The sequence below is a fragment of the Eublepharis macularius genome, chromosome 3 (genome assembly GCF_028583425.1).
Source record: "Eublepharis macularius isolate TG4126 chromosome 3, MPM_Emac_v1.0, whole genome shotgun sequence".
In the NCBI taxonomy this organism is placed as follows: Eukaryota; Metazoa; Chordata; class Lepidosauria; order Squamata; family Eublepharidae; genus Eublepharis; species Eublepharis macularius.
Genome location: NC_072792.1, coordinates 74,133,911 through 74,151,815, shown reverse-complemented (window position 1 = coordinate 74,151,815; position 17,905 = coordinate 74,133,911). Strand labels below are relative to the sequence as shown.

Sequence of the window (17,905 nt, the reverse complement as noted above, 5' to 3'; positions counted from 1 at the left end):
ACATCTGAACATCAAGAACGTAGAAGTAATGACTACTGAGGAATTACACAATTTAAAAGTTGACAATGAAGAAACTGAAATAGTTCAATATTTTCTATTCCTTGGCTGAGTCATCAACCAAAAGGGAGACTGCAATCAAGAAATAAGAAGAAGATTGAGACTTGGAAAAGCAGCCGTGAAGGAACTAGAAAAGATCCTTGAAAACAAGGATGTCTCTCTGGGGAACAAGATCAAGACAATCCAAACTATGGTATTTCCGATTACTATGTATGAATGTGAAAACTGGACAATGAAGAAAGCTGACAGGAGGAAAATTAGACCCATTTGAAATATGGTGCTGGAGGATAGTTTTGCAGATACTGTTGACAGCCAAAAAGACAAATAAATGGGTTCTAGATCAAATCAAGACTGAATTCTCCCTAGAACCTAAAATGACAAAACTGAGGCTATTGTACTTTGGTCCCATCATGAGAAGACTCTTTGGAAAAGTCAATAATGCTGGGAAAAGTGGAAAGCTGTAGGAAAAGAGGAAGATCTAAAATGAGATGGCTTGACTCAAAGGAAGCTATGGTCTCCACTTTGCAAGATCTGAGCAAGTCTGTTAACAACAGGACAGTTTTGAGGTCTTTCATTCACAGGGTTGCCATAGGTCAGATGGCACATAACACACACACACACACACACAGCACAGGTCACTTGACAGACATGCTAGAAAGTATTTTGAGGGGAGTAAAGGATCTCTATGTTCTATCTACCACATTTTAGCTCATGAAGTACTTTCTATATTCCTTTCCTTTCACACCATACAGCTCATATCCAGTTTGTGGTTCTTTAAATCTAGTATAGGAGACAGGAGGAAACTAGCAGGAAAGGAAATGCAATTGTGTTCTGCAGAGAGTTATCATACTTTTTTTTGAAGAAACCAGGTTAGGCATGCATGGCAAAACTCCAAGCACTAGGTCAGCTGCATTTCCAGACAGCTCTTTGTTTACATTACACTAAACTTCAATTCTAAAAAATACAGAAGGCTATGTATACATATCACACATGTGCAAAAAGGATAAAAAACTGCCTATCAGATGCCTACAAATCAACTCTCAAAGCCGCTGGCCAAGACATTCTGAAGGTGTGAAACATTCACAAACATTTCTAACTCACCTGGTCAACAAAATTATCAGGTTGTGATCACTACCATGCTAATCAGTTTCCTGCACTCGCTACGGGCCCATTATTTCTCCACACATTATACTTTTTCTTTTGCAAATACCGAAGACATAGAAAGAAATGGGAGGCAAAACTGTTGGAAATGCCTACTTCTTCTCCACTAATCTCCTCCCTATTTCTATCATGTTCCTAAGACATGAAGGGATTTGGGATAAACAACCATCATTTGTACCTGAATATTTTCCCATAGCAATGGTGGATGTTTATTCACCCTTTTAGTATGAAGAACCTTTGGATCTAAGTTTTGGAAGAAGAAAAGAGTCCTTTCTCAGCCTCCTATGGAACAGAAGCAGGTTCATATTTTATATCTTGGGAAGGAGGGCAAAGTAAAACTAGATCAGCATTAGCCTGAAGAAACTGACATAAAATAGGATGCTTCTGAGCTTTTGTGAGAGAAATTAAAGGTCACTTGGCTTGGGGGGGAAAACATACAGTGACCAGGGGCAGAAGATGCATAAATAGCTCAGGAAGGCTGTGCTGGAAAAAGATCAACATTATCCAGAAAGTGAAGGACAATGTAATGGAGCAGGGTGGTGAAAGGAAGGGGCAGAATCTGCAGTGAAAAGGACAGGTTGAGGAGGCAAAACAAGAGTATATGAGACAGAGCTGAGGGAAAGGAAGTAGTGAAAAGATAGAGACAAATGGAGCTGTATTTTCCCCCTTTTTTGCACAACAATGGAAAGAAAAATCTAGCTATGTAAGCAGTATGTATTCAAGAATTCCCAATGTATTTTGAACCAAAGGTATTCTTCAGGAGAATAATTTACAAAAAGAAATGTATACATTTCAAAATGTCATGTGGGCAAACATTTATACAACTAAAAATCCACTGAAACTTTTCCTTAAATAATATTCCAAAGCGAATATACTTTATAACTATTTGAATTGTGTTCAGTTCACTCAATTTACTCTGCTCATTAACTATTATTGCTTAAAATAATATTCATTTCACACTGTAGCTCAGACATAATATAAAACAAATTTTAATACACAAAGTCTTATGTTAAGAGAAGATGGACAGGGGTTCTTAGCAAGAAGACTGAGCAGATAAATGCAAAGTGAGCTGAAAGGTAGTAGATTGTGAAATAAAGTAGATCCTGGACTGAAAAACAAGGAGTGCATAAGACAGAGGATTGAAGAAAGCACTAAAAAAAAATCCTAATGCATATCCTAAGACAGCAGATTAGTCCACTATTAGGAGAAAGGGACTCACAGGAAGAAACTTCAGGGAGGGAGGAGGAAACATTAAAATTTCATATGACAGTTAAATGGTCAGTTTCTAGGAAGGTTATGGCACCAAACAAAAAGGAACATTCTCCCTTCATATATGCAGCAAGTAATTGGGTTGGATTCGAACAGCTTTCCACTAGGACAAGAGGGAGGAGCAGTCTCACCTGATTCCTCTTCTCACTGAAGCCCCTCTTAGGAGGCTTTTAGTCCATGGCACAGACTTTGGGGGACGGGTAAAAAGATGTTGCTGGGGAACAATGAGAAACGTGAGAAGATAACCTGCCAATGGAAAGCTGATAGGAACCAATGGAAAGCTGGTAGGATTAAACCCATGACAAATAAGAACAGTATGTTTTGATTTTATATTTTAGTCAGCTCAAACTGAACATAACTTTCCCAACAGGTATAAGAGTCTATGGTATACCTGAAGTGAGCAAAGGTAAGTGTAATTATTTTAAATGCATCAGATCCACTTTATTGGTAATCAAAATGTTAAAACTTGGGACAAGTTCAACTTACAGCATATGCTATCATAATTTGATGAAATAACTACATTTGATATCCAGCTCAGAAAGTATATGATTGCATTTGACAAAGGTATCTATAAAACCAATGCTACTTGTTGAACTGTTTTTTCCAGACTGGTTATTAAGTAGAATATAAATTTACTCAATTGAATCAATCAAGACTGATTAAACAGATCAGTTAATACCAAGCTTCTCCTATAAAGAGCATTTTCACACAATGGACACACAGATAAACACAAAGTGTGCCAGTCAAAATTTAAAGTCATTCCAGTTTTAAAACCAGACGAGACTCAAATTAATTCTAAAGGGGTACAACACCACATTTTACACTATGACAATATAAAGTAATCTTTTCAGAAAACTCTTCTTCATCATCTCAGTAACTTTAAGCAGTCATTAACTTGAAATTATAGCTGGGGATACTTATCTTCAACAAGTGATTGCTTAACTCAGAACTCTCTGAAATGCATGTTAATACTTACAGTACAAATGTTAAGCTGAAGGATGTCTCCCTACCCCCATCAATACTTCAATGGCTAATTTCCATACACAGCCCCATTAGCTATGGGAAACTTATGTGACACAGATCTAAGATGTTCTTATGAAAATAAATACATGCCTTGATTGGGCAGAAAGGTGGGATATCAATGTTATAAAACAAACAGCTTTAACCTTTTAAGCTATCCAAATCCATGAGTCCCTACCTCACCCCCCTCCTTCCTGGACAGCATCATACTTCTCAGTGTATAGGAATGCTGTTGGTCTGAATCTGCTGTTTTGGCATATCCTTGATGTCATCTGACAAATTGTGCAGTGTTGAAAACAGCATTCAAACTACTGGCAACTTTTAAATCAGCAAAAAAGTACTTTCATTAAGTACTAGTTCTGAACATCTGCTTAAACAGAAAACCCAAGGTGTTTGGGGTATCCTCAGCTCTTTGGAGATCCGTAGAAATAGTAGCCTCCCTAAATGTACTATCTTTTAAAAATCTCCTGGTCATCTGCTTTTCTATTCTTAGCAAGCCTCTTTAGTAAAGGAAACTGCATGTATTAGTACAGACATTATTGGCACTAAAATTATTATTTTCTTTTCCATTCCACAAGATATGAACTGGATTAGTTGTGCTACTTTCTACATTAATGAGCAATGTATCTTAAACAATTTGAGAGAAATATTAACAAATTACCATCAATTTCACAAACTTTTTCCCTAGCACAAAGTTATTAAACACACAATATTTTCAGAATAAGCATTGTATGTCCACCCATTATATAATCTATATAATGCAAATTCAGATTGTGCAGACTATTCATTTGCTCAATGGTAACACTCCTAGCACAAATTCTGTAGAAATTAGTAACATATACTGCATGTTCGTGTAAGGATATTCCATTAATTAAAAATCATCTTCAAGTTGTTTATACCTAAAGTAAGATACATAGAGGGAGTGTGAGAGCCAGGATATGATGTTGAAATAATTAACTAAATATAAAGAACAAAATTACTCACACTGTAGTACTTTCTTATGTAACATCGTATATCCAGGACTAGCTTGTTGTTAATCTGTGTTATATATTTTAAAGGGGATTCATCGCATTCTTTTTTGCTGCAGTGTAGTAAACTGGCTTCAATCATCAGACCCTGGGAGAGATTTAAAAGTAAAGACCAAAAATTAACATTTTAAACTTTTTTAAAAATTTGCTTCATTTATGCCCTGCCTTTCTTCCCAATGGGGTCCCCAAAGTAAGCTTACGTCATTCTCCTGTCCTTCATTTTTTCCTATTAACATCCTGAGGATACATACTGATGAGAAGTTTACAAAGTGTCTCATGCAAGTAATGCACTTTAAAATCAATATAAGCCAAAATGTTTTGGTTTTGAATCCAATATTTATTTATTTTTAACTGTAGAGGATAAAATCTTATCATAAATACCACACTAGAATATATTGAGTACTCTATACTGAAATTCATGACCTTTGTAACATTAGCATAATTTTCAGTGTCTAAATCTGTCTGTGCACAGTAAAATTAAACTAATACATTTCCCATTACAAAGAAAACTATTGCAGAGGATAATAGTGAGCTCAGTCCCCCTTCCTGTTACTGCTTAAAAATCTGTACTTATGTGATCCAATCCCACTACTCTCGTACTAACAACATTAAGCAATTCCAGGTGGAAGAGATTGTAGAGCTTGACATCCGCTCTTCTTACACTTAGCCCATCTGTAAGTTGTCAAGCCTCCATGCAATTAACTATCTTATTTACAGCTGTAATGAAACAAAGTCAAGGATTTACCAAGTATTGCTGATCTGTGCCTGCCTTTTCCTCTCACTTGCTTCCAACAACTGCTTTGTTTTGATTCAAAGAACATAGAACATCTGCTGTTTGTCCAAATTAACTTAAAATAATTACTTTTAATTTAGATAAAGGATTTATTTGCTTTAACTTTCAAGGTTTTCACTACTCCACAGTCTGCTAATTTGCCAATAACTAGTACATGCATAACATTGCAATAGAGTTAAATAGTTGGCTCCATTTCAAGTTCTGATCCAAGGTCACAGATACATTTTTGGCAGTACTTCTTGACAGGAATGTACCCGATGACTTTTTATGTCTGATGTACAAAGACAGCAGGAAAGATAACACAGAAGAAACTTCTATGTAAAAGGCTAAAGGGATGTAAAAATACAAAACAGAAATTTTCTAAAACTGTTATCCTCCAATTAATTTGATTTAGGAAACATAACTGTCATTGAACATGCTTTATTAACTGGGCAGTTCCAAGATGTTAAACATGTTGAAAAAATGAAAAACAAATTAAATAATGACCGCAAAAATGGATGACACATTCTTCCTGAGAACAGTATGCAAAAGTAGATTTGGTAACAGTACACAAGCATCCGTTATGCAAAATTATAAATAGAACTGGTTCTTTTCCTTCCTACAGTATACCCTAATTAGATAATCTATTTACAAAATGCAAATACCAAAATACTAACCGAACCATCAAAGACATTGTCATAAATGTTCTCTGTCCCACATTTTGGGCAGGCAAACATGAATCTTTCACAGTCTTTATATTTCTCTTCATCAGTGAGCTGAACTGGGCCACCAAGCAAGGCATCATTCTCCTCATCTTTATGATAATGGTGATAGATTTTGAACTGTGAGGGATCCAGCCCTATTAATATGAAATATAAATTCAAAGTTCAAAGAATGCAATTCATCTAAGTTGACCCATCAGCTTCAAATGGAGTGACAAAACTGCAAAATCCCAAGTAAAACTGAATCTTCAGAATGAGACTGCATAGAAAAAGAATAAATACATTTTTCCATTTTTAACCCAAGATGAAGATCCGAGTAACATGAAGAAATTACTTCTTTTCGCATAAAATAGCTTATAAATAAAACAAGCCCTATGCATTATCTATCATGGGGAGTGTGCAATAGAACATTTTGTTTATGAAGATGCTACTCCTAGCGAACAGCTTTATTGCTATTTTCTCAGGTTACACAGATATTTGAATAAAATTGTGCATCTTTATTAGGAAAGTCTTAAAACCAAAATGGCATCATTAAAAAGAATGAGAGAATATGAAAAACCCATTAAAAGAACCCTGGTTGTACAGCTATTACCCACTCCTTCAAGTCTGTACACAACTGCCAACTCAAGACTTCAATGCAGTGGTCGATTTCATTTTGGCTCAGTGGTTAACAGCATGTAGGTTTCAATCTAATGCAGTTGTTAAAATTCAGCAGCAGCATTTAAAAAGACAGAATCAGAGATTAAAAGCACTTCTGGTTACCAGAGCCCAGAAAGTATTAGAAACATGAGCAACTCAATCCTCATTGAAATCCCCTCATACTTCCCAATATTTTACTGAACTCATAAGTGAATGAGTTTCATATTTAGAGAGATCAGTTTGATCAGATGATAATTCATTAAATTATTAACTGCTATTTAGCGAATACACAGAAAGGCTGGTGCTGAACATATAATACAAGCACAACATTGTTTTTAGGAATGAGAGAAAAAGTTCCGTTTCAGGAGAGTTCGCTATACGTTTTATTTAGACATTTCCATTTGTTGTACTAAGGGACTAGTAAGAAAAATACGAAATGCTTTTTACAATGTAAGAAACATTAACTCAGACACACTGTATGACCTGGATCAAATAAGCCAATTCAATGAGGTATCTATTCAGAATGCAACTCATCGGTATTACCGAAGGAAGTACTGGTAAAATTTTAGTGCTCCCAATACTCTAACTCAAATTTTAGAAACAGAGAAATAGCAATACCAATAGTTTCTACACTTCAAGTAAGTGCTGAACATTAAACATAATTCATTAGGACTGCCAGCCACATACTACCTTTGCTGAAGCTGTCCTAAAACATTCTCCATACATACCACTAGGACTTTTGATACTATTCTGGTGGTGGATGGATTGAAGCCCGAGAACTGATGCTCATTTTAGCAACTCAGTGCTTCAGAAGGTCACGACTATTAAAAAAATTATCCAATGTGAATGCCTGAATATAGTATTTCTAGTAAACATGTCAAGTTTACCAATTGTAATCATAACACAATTTCTACATATAGCATCTTAAAAGACCAAACTTATCGAGACACAAAAAGTATATTCACCATAGTAGGAGCATGCTATTTACACTGATATTGAAAGTAAAACATCTATATTGGTTAATAGTTTATATTGTTAGATGAATTTTAAGTTTAATTGAAGTGTTATTTTCCCTTTTTATGCTCTGACAGAATATAATATTTTATGACAATTTTTTCAATACATTTCTATCTCAAAAACTTGCCTATATGCCAACATATTTTGAGACTAAGAAAACTAATGTATCATTTTATTCCAGAAAGGTTCTAGTTTGGACTTTTTCAGGCTAAGAAATAAAATTTTAGTCCACTTAATATTCTATACATGGCAGAATGTTAAGTAATATAGGTCTATCACACTGTTACATTATTCACTAATTCTATGCCTCAAAAAAGCAAATATAAACAGAAAAGTATTGTAAGCCATCTGTCGCCATTATTAAGTTCAGACACAGATCTCCAGTGATAGAGATCCATCATGGCAACTGGCATCACCTTTCATTTTAATGTTCATCATTATTTTGTCTGGTGAAAAAAACATAACCAATGTATGCAAACCCACCATAAAGAAATCCAATCAATATCACAACTTCAAAGAAACAAGTGTATTATAGGATTAATAATTTGGAAATGTGTTTCTTTCAAAGATTATTCTTTGGGTCAATAATCAATTTTAATGTTAACTCCTCAATATTTTAAAAAGTTTTTTTATTAAAAAAAAGAAAAGAAAGAAACTACTAAGGCATATTGTTCCTCCAAATCTGTAATACTTATTTGGGAAAAATATCACTTCTGGTTTATGCTACTTGTGAAACTATTAACATCAGTTCTACTTTATTTTGAATTTCATAATCTAGCTATGATGACCCAGTTTAACAGAGACAGATGACTCATCGATCATTAATCTGTTTTATTTTAAAAGCCTTTAAACTCCATTAACAACCATGAAAACCAAATAACAGTTTCATCTGATCATGCCTTGGGAAAAAATAGTATAAAATAGTAACAACAAAACAGCTTTCCATAACTAATTTGCACAAAATATATATTAAATTAGATTAACAGCAACATTTACATTCAAAATTTTCCTAATAAAGAGGAAAGTCTCAGTTGGCAAGGTAATTATGTTATTTCAATAAACAAACTAATAAAATCCACTATTATCGCCTTACTTGGGAGCTATGCAAGTTTAAAAGTTAATCACCTTATAGCTTAACTCATTAAAGCTTTTGAGAAATAAGGAAAATGGTGTCTAGTGCTGCCACCTAGAGGTTTTAAATCTAAATATCTTTTTGAAAAGCTCTATTTACTATAGTGTCCAGTTTGGTCAACATAACTGATGGAATCAGATTATTTGGACCACAGGAACTCAATCAGTAAAATATTTCTCTAATTAAATATTTCATGTTTCTGAAATAATACACCCCCTAAAAGCTGTCAAAATTTTACAAACTAGTTTGAATTGTAACATTTGGATAAAATATGAAGATGAATAAAGTTCAGTAGTTTTCCCCAATGCAGGATAAGCAGTCTGAACACTAAATCCTACAAACAGTATTGCTTATAAAGTCACTAGTAAATTCTGCCAAAGGCAGGATTCAAGAAAAATTACTGGGTTTTAACTCAGTAGAATGTGCCATAGAAGTCTAGAAACAGATTTAATATAGCTGATCAAAGAGCCATACTACGCCCCTACCTCTGAATGGCTTAGGGATGGTGAAAAGTTCTATGCTGACACTGGTGTAAATCAAAATTATACAGGCCCCATGGGGCACTGTATAGAGCTGGGCCACATCAGGAAATAACAAGAAGCTTCTCCAACCTGTGTGCACCCCCCAGGTATACCATCAGCCTGACATAACAAAGCATTCTCATTGAACTCAAGGACTGTGAAATTTCAGCTGCCCTCACTCCAGCTTCCCACCACAACACCAAGCTTCAGAACACCTTAGGATACCAACTAGGCATACCGTTAATCACAGCCTTTCTAAACACTCTACCAACTCCAGCCAGAACATCCATACTTCACGTGACAGGGTGCACGGCATAAGCGTATATATCTTTAGTCTCATGTTAAACACACTTAAAACACATACAGGAGATTTTAGCAATGGGAACTCTGGACAAAGAGAATTTTGCACAAAGCAGGAGCCCTGTGTAAACACAGCCAAGGGAAAGAACAGTGTTGTTAGCACATGCTGAACCCTGCCAGGTACATGTTACGAGGGCATGAACACCAAAGGGGAGCCTCCACACATCCAACTGGGGATGAAATCCATACAGGTAAAGCAAAGCAGCCCTGCCCCCAATTGTTACACCATGCCCACCTATATTCATGGATCATGTATGCATCTGTAAAATATCTGTTGTTTGACTAGAATGACAGAGATTTTGTATACAGCTGATAGACATGTTATATGTTATAATGTACTACGTTTTTTATTAATCTATTCGTGGTTTTTAACTGTATACATTGATGTGTTTTAATTTGTTGTAATCCGCCCTGGGCCCTTTGTAGGGAAAGCAGAATAGAAATCCAAAGAAGAGAAAATAAATAAAATAAGGAGAAGAGCATTAGCTGTTCTGGACTGAAGCAGCAAATGATGAGAAGGGATGGCAGCCAGAGCAGGCAGGGTGGGAAGCCTCAGTCAGCACTCTTTGTTGTGCACTTCTAGAAGGCTTATTTCTTGCAGGTAGACCTGGCCCCTCTAGCACTCAGGAATTAACAACCCCATTATTTCCAATGGCAGATCTAGCCTCCCTTCTACTGACTATCAGCTGTTAGTGGCATCAGCTGTTAGGCTGATTTTCTAGTTCCTTTAAAACTTAAAGGGACTGAGATACCAACTAACAGCTGTTTGGTTGGCTAGATTCCACCTCCCCACTCTTGTGCCTCTCAGAAACTGAATCATTCCTGAAATCCTGGGAGATACATTTTCATTATTCCCAGAATTTCAGGATTGGTTGGGATCACTTTGGATATCTCCATGCCAACTCCAAACAGCTAATTTCAGCTCAGTATATCTGATGCACACCTCTAGTTCAAAGCAATAATAGTTTTCTCAAATTGTACCTTGAGGGAAATGTTCACTGAGTGCTCTACAAAGCGACAATGAGAAAAATAAACATGTATCTTCAGTCTACTTATCAGAAGTATCATTGGTTGCAATAGTAAGAACACTGTACTGGGACTATGTCACACTGAATAAAATGGGACTTTTAAGTTTCTTATTTATATCACTTTTAATTAAAGCAAAACATTTTCTAGAGGGAGAAAAAACTGTCTAGATGGCATGAAGACTGAAAGAACATTTACACTAAATTACAATAAAGCAATGTTAAGTCTCAGGGAAACTTTGAACTCAGGAAAAGCAGAATTAAATTTAAAATAATCCCAAATCACGGTGCCCCCTTTCTGTCCCCCTCTTCAAGTCATCCTTCCCTTTGTGTGTTGCTCTCTCATCTGCACACTCCATAATCCCCTTGTTGCTTTGCTAGAAATATTTCCTCCTTTTTTGGCTCATCTTGCCTCCCTGTTATTTCATCTCACTCCCCACATCCTGCTATCCTAACTAACTTTTTGTAACTACTAGTGCGGGCTGTGATAGGTAGTAGAAGGTGGCTGAGAATTGCCATAGCAGAGCACTGTAAGAAAGCTGTACAGCATTTACTCACCTGGAGCAGGAAGGACCAGGGAAGACTATCTGGCAGCTCAGCCCAGCCTTTCACTACAGCTGTACACTTCAGCTTTAGTAAAGGGCCACTGAATAGCTTGGAAGTTTGATTAGCTGTATCTTGGGGGGAAGGTGGGGCAGAGGCTTCATTTTAAAAGGCTGCTTTACAAGAGGTTTGAGATTGTTTTAAATTGAGGCTACAGTTCCCCACACACTACTGACTAGGGAGCTGATGCACTGAGAGGTTGCAGTGGGCCTTGGGTACCAGATGAGTCAATGCCTTGTGCTGCTGCAGCTGAGAATAGTGGCAAACCATGGACAACACCACCTGCATGCCTCCTCACCTGCCAGCCTAGCTCCACCCCTGTGTGCCTCAGTCCAGACTTTAAAGTAGCCACATGCTTGGTTGTCAGGAAAGTGCAAGAACCTCTGGAAGAGCTCACTTGCTTCCATGGTTAGGGGTTCTTTGTTCCAGAGACAACCAGTCTGCTCTCATATGTCTCCCCTCCCTGCAGTGTAGAAGCCGACAGGGGACAGAGAGCAGCTGAGATGGCATTGCAGCTGCAAACAGCAACACTGGTGTGGGCTCCTGGCAAGCTGAGGAATGCCCCATTGGGCGGCAAGACTGACTCATATGTTACAGAATACACAGATTGGGTCTATAGTCTCCAATCTGCATAAAAAGATGTGAGTTATGGGTTCTGAATTCCTGCATGTGCAGTGCCCAATATGGGCTGGGATCGTGGCATATATGGCAGAGGTACTTCTGTTGTTCTGCCCTGAAACAGTCTGGGTGGCCTGCTGGGGAAAGCTACATTGTCTTTTGGTTTGTTTGTTTCCCCAACAGGCCAAATAGTGTTCCCTCAGACTGTTTCAGGCCAGGAAAATGTAATGGGGAAGTAAAACCCAGTGCTTGGCTGTTGTTCACATTCTGAATCTCTGCACAAAGTCTCTCAGGTCCTAAGTTCAAAGTCCTTTAGGACTCAAAGCCTTCCAGAGAACAACTTTCACCCTTAGTTTTTTTTTCTTTTTTTAATGGATCATTGGTCAGAGAAAGTGTATACACCAGATTTTTACTCCTAGGTACAGAGTAACATCGATCAATGAATAACTGGGGTCAATTTGCTTGTTGAAAGGACTTAGACTAGTTGGGGGAGGGGGTAACAAATGGATAACTAGAAAATAAGCACAGGTTTTGAATGCTTACCTAACCATGATGCAATAAGGACAGAATCAATTCCATTTATGGGCTCACAGATACGAGCCACTACTGGGTGAATTTGTTGTGAAAGATAATACTGAGTATCAATGACAAGATTTTCTTGCTTGTTCAACTGTTCTGGGGCGTATGCTCTCTGGCTCGCACTCAGATTTGATCCATCCTGCACAAGCAACAGGTGAAGAAAAAAAAAACAAGTGAATACAGTAACACAGTGGGTGGTATAAGGTGAGTTTGTGTAAAAACTCACCTTATACCACCCACTGGCATAGAAACATACACTGGAAGTGATCCAAAGGTCATTTAGTCTAACACCCTGCACAAGGCAGGAAATTCAGTTTCTTCCATCACCCACTCCCCAAGAGACCACTGCATTTTATTACATTAAAGTTGTCTTTAATTTTTTGGGTTGATATAAAAAGGAGGAAATAGACATATTATTTACAGAAAACAAATCTGAATATTTTTTACCTGACATATAACATAAGACACAGTATCTCCAGCTTTTAGTTTTCTACCCTCTTGAGAATTTATCCATAGGGCAACATGCACATGCGGCAGGCTTTTTTTATCAGGGTAATCCTGAGGATCTTTTGTTAAGGCCTACATATCAAAAGAGAAAGAGTTATACTGAGGGATACAGGAAGAACACATTACTAAAGTATTTGAAAGCTAGGAATGGCTAGCTATAAAATATTATTAACCAGCATTAGTATTTGAAATAGCAAATGTATTAAGGTGCACACCTAACTTCTAGCATGGCTTTTCATATACTGATTCTTAAACTGGAAGCATGTATTTATTTATTTATACCCTACTTTTCTCTCCAATGGGGACCCAAAGTGGCTTACAACATTGCTTTTCCCTTCTCTGTTTTGTCCTTACAACAACCACCTGTGAGGTAAGTTACTCTGAGAGCCAAGCTACAAGTGACTTTTTTCACGTGGACAACACTTGATCGTTTTCGCAAGTTTTCCTGGGAACTGAAGTCCCAGTGTCCTGCCCCTCTCTGTTAGAATTGCTGCCTGAAGAGCCAGAGAAAGCTGGTCGCAGCAGCAGCTTTTGCAAATTGTTCCTCCAGCCACAAGCCTGCTCTCAACGATCATTTGGGGGCGGGCAGCTGCTACTTTCTCCCTGGGCGTCCTGCTCCCGGGGAGCTGCTCTGGAGAAAGCCGCCCTTCCTTTGCTCCTGAGCTCCTGGAGAAAAACTGGAATGAGGGCATGTTAGAGCAGCAGCAGATTCTTCCTCTGTCGCTGCAGCTGGAGCTTCACCGACAATATAACAATATGAAGTTTTTAAAAAGGGATCCATGGAACTGGAAAAATGTAAGTTTATCACTCTAAATATTCTCAGGTACTTTGGTAGAATTTCTGAGAGCTACAACTGTTAGACAAAGCCTTGCTAGACTAATCAATGTGGCTCCTGCAAAGGGAAGTCATACCTCACTAATCTTTTAGAATCTTTTGAGAAAGACAACAAACACACACATATAGATAGGGCAATTGGGTAGACATTATACTTGAACTTTCAAAAAGCTGTAACAAAGATGTCTCTTGCCCACTTACAACCATATGATAATCTAGTGTTAGGTTTTCTGGTATTCAATATGACTTTTGCTACCCCTTCTAGGAAGCTGGTTTCTACGAGGAGACTAGCCATGCTCTAAGTCTCAGTCTGGGTATATTGTGATATTTCACTTGCTCATACTGCAAGAGGTCCAGACCCACGGGTAGATGGAGATAATTTCTCCATCTGGTCACAAGTAGCAACTGCTTCCATTAACAATAAGTCTTTATAAGTTAACCATTCTTTCCCTTGATATTCTGAATGTGGTTTTATAACTTCTGCAGGAACAATCCATAAAGGTCTTCTTTCTTCCAAATATTTTTTATATTTCAACCATACCGAAAAAATATTTTTTCTTATATAATGATGTAAGAACATACCATCCATTTTATACTTATCATACCATAAATAAACATGCCAACCAAAAATACTGTTATGGCCTTCCAGAATTAGCAACTTATGATTAGATAAGTTCACCCAACCTCTTAACCATGTCAAACAGATCGCTTCATGATATAATCTCAAATTTGGCAATTGCAAACCACCTCTTTCTTTTGCATCACACAGTACTTTCATCTTAACCCTTGGTTTTTTACCTGCCCAAAGTTTAACAGTTTCCTTTGCCACTTATCAAATTGTTTCACCTCTTTAACAATTGGGATTGTTTGTAAGAAAAACATTACCCTTGGCAATACGTTCATTTTCACCACAGATATACGGCCCATCAATGACAAGTTCAATTTATTCCATTTTATCATGTTTTTTTCCAACTGTACCCACAATTTTTCATAATTATTCTTATATAAATCTATATTTTTTATTGTTAACTCAATTCCCAAGTATTTTGTTTTATTGACCACTTCACACTCAGTAAGTCTCATTAACTCATCCTGCTTTACTTTAGTCATATTTTTGCATAACAATTTTGATTTTGATTTGTTAATGTAGAGACCTGCCAAATCTCCAAAGTCCTTGATCTTATTTAACAACAGTGGAAGTGTCTGAACTGGATCTTCCAAAATAAACATCACATCATCCACAAATGCTCTAAACTTATAAGAGAATCCTTTAAGTCTTAAACCCCTGATACTTTGATCTTCTCTTATCTGCCTCAACAAAATATCCAAAACCAAAATAAACAACAAGGGGGAGAGTGGACATCCTTGCCTTGTACCTTCTCTGACTTTAAATTTGTCTGTCAAGTCATTGTTCACACACAATGCTGCTTGCTGGTCTTGGTATATTGCCTTTATAGCTTTTATAAATCCTTCCCCAAAACTCATTTTCAATGTAATTTCTATAATACAGAATGAAGATCATATGGATTGGATCAACCTTTTATAAAACACACAACAAAATGAATCCATTCAGGATCTTCTATGGAATAAACAACACATCTGCCCCACAAACACGAAACAAAACATCTTTTTTTACAGCTATCCTAAAAGTATGTGATGCTTATAGAAATAAAATCACCCCCAAATATTCCGGGTTCTATTCTTTTTCAGGATTGGTTTCCTGCGGGTCTCTCACCTGCATTCACTAAAAAATGGAACCAAAACAACATAACAAGGCTAACTGATATTGCCTCCCGAGAAGGCTTACTAGATAAAGCAGAATTAGAGCAAAAAATGAATAGTAATATATCATAGTTTACTCATTTTCAATTAAAGAATCTAGCCTCTTCTATAAACTTAAAGGGCATTATGAAACAACCAAAGACTGCATTTGAACAAATTATATGTAGATAGGAAAGGTCTTTCAAATAAAGGAGTAATCTCCAAAATTTATAATATTTTGCTACAAAACATAAAACTTGAAACCTTAACATACCAGTCGAAATGGCACCAAGATTGTGACAAAATATTATCAAAAGAACAATGGGAAATATTATGGTACTCTAAAATATTTAACTCATCAACAGTTAATATTAAATTACAGTCTTATAAGATATTAACAAGATGGTATCTTACGCCAAAAAAATTAGCAGCTATTTACTCTCAAAGTTCATCTTTAGGTTGGAAAGGATGTGGGGATACAGGATCATCTATACATTGTTGGTGGAAATGTCATTACATAGAAGAGTTCTGGAATACAATCTTGCACCAAATCTTTTTGTTAACTGGCTACAAAATACCAAAGAAACCTGAGCTGATATTTCTGAATCAATGGGATGATATGGAGATCCCACCAATTCGACGAGACCTCATCAATATCTTCTTAATGGCAGCAAAAAATTCAAACGGAAATTACATACTGTACCGACAATTATCAGTTGGTACTCTAAAATATGGGACCATTTTTTTATTTGAAAAAATTAACGATGGAATCTATCAAGCTGAAAATTTCCCCCAAACAACAAATTTTGTGGAAAAATGGTTCCCCTTTTTTGAATACGTTTCTACAGAAAATCTATATCCTCACAATAAAATATACCAAACAATCCTGAATCTATAATTCAAAATATATCAGATCAGTCAACTTGAATTTCTTTCCATGTTTTACCTTTATCTGTTATGTAGTCTTCAACAATTTACCCATGTTGTATTTCATATTGTAAACAGTATTGTTAATAATTGAAATAAAAAATAATTTTCAAAAAAAAAAATTCTGTGGAATCTACACAACTCCTGCCTTTCTCTTACCCTGATTTTTCTCTCCACTGTTCATATTAGAATTAAAATCTTTGTACATAACTTTTGAACAGCATGCCTTTGCTATAAAGAGGAAATCTTCCACACACAAAAGAAATGGGAGTCAGGAGACAGTCCAATGAATAAATTCAGACCAATTCAAACATAACAATAATATTAATTACCTTGTTGATTTCAAATAGTTTTATTGGAACACTGCCATTTACCACATTTTCTCCAATTTGGATTAATTTCCTTTGGATGTTTTCTACAATTACGTCTCGGGACTGATCAGAAAGAATCTGGCCAATTATATAACTGTAAAAAAGTTGGTATGTTAAGACAATAAATCTTTAAAGAGATATACCAACTACGTATGTTCACGTCACTATATCCACTGGAAACAAAAAGAGATGAATGTTATCCAATTATTATGTGGAGGCCCAGTAAAAAACAAGACATTTCTGTATTTAAATAATCCTAAACTGGTAGACATCACCCTCTCTCTTAATTTTAGCATTAAGTGTTTCCATATTGTAAATGCAAATTTATAGAGACAATTTTTTTCAAGAGCTCACCATTTCTTTCTTCAACGATTTAAAAAGCCCTACCTAAATTTTACTGTTCTCCTTCTAGACAATGCAAATTAGGGAGATTTCCAAGTGAGATAACAGTGCTAGAAAATTGAGGGGGAAATGCTTGAGGTTCACAGATCAGTATTCAGAGGCCGAAGCGGCAGCTGGCAGGGCAGCAGCAAATGCTGGCGCCACCCGCGTCAGTGCCAGAAAACTGCCCATGGTATGTGGGGTGGTAGTGGGAGGGTGGGCACCCTTTAAGGCCCCGAAGCTTCCTGAAGCAATCAGAATTGCTTCAAGAAGCTTTGCTTCGGTATTTCCGAATCAGGGCCATCATACTGGCCCCAATTTGGAAATACCGAAACTTTACAAATCGGGCCTGGTTCGGTTTTATTTCTGAACCGGGAACCCCAAGCGCACACCACTAGTGAATACCACCAACTTTAGGTCTTACCCCAAGTGAAAATGCATAAAACTGCAGCTGGTATGTGCATGGTGAGATTATACTGATTACCTATTGATAAAATTCTGTTTAAGTTCTGAGGTAAAATATTTATATAAGTTCCAATTAGGCTTTCCTGATATATATAACCACTGTCCCCTAGAAACAATCTCCTGGAAAATACCACGT

The 17,905-nt window shown here is 36.6% G+C and overlaps 1 protein-coding gene across 1 annotated transcript in view; it reads right to left on the bottom strand.

Annotated features, from left to right (window-relative positions):
• Positions 1–17,905, bottom strand: part of POLA1 (DNA polymerase alpha 1, catalytic subunit) — a 399,534-nt gene that overhangs the window by 236,279 nt on the left and 145,350 nt on the right. Inside the window, exons 30-34 of the mRNA XM_054974131.1 lie at positions 16,885–17,017; positions 12,971–13,102; positions 12,488–12,662; positions 5,985–6,166; positions 4,492–4,623 (exon numbers count right to left, since the gene is read on the bottom strand). Of these exons, the coding sequence (XP_054830106.1) occupies positions 4,492–4,623; positions 5,985–6,166; positions 12,488–12,662; positions 12,971–13,102; positions 16,885–17,017 (754 nt within the window). The remainder of the gene's footprint in view (positions 1–4,491; positions 4,624–5,984; positions 6,167–12,487; positions 12,663–12,970; positions 13,103–16,884; positions 17,018–17,905) is intronic.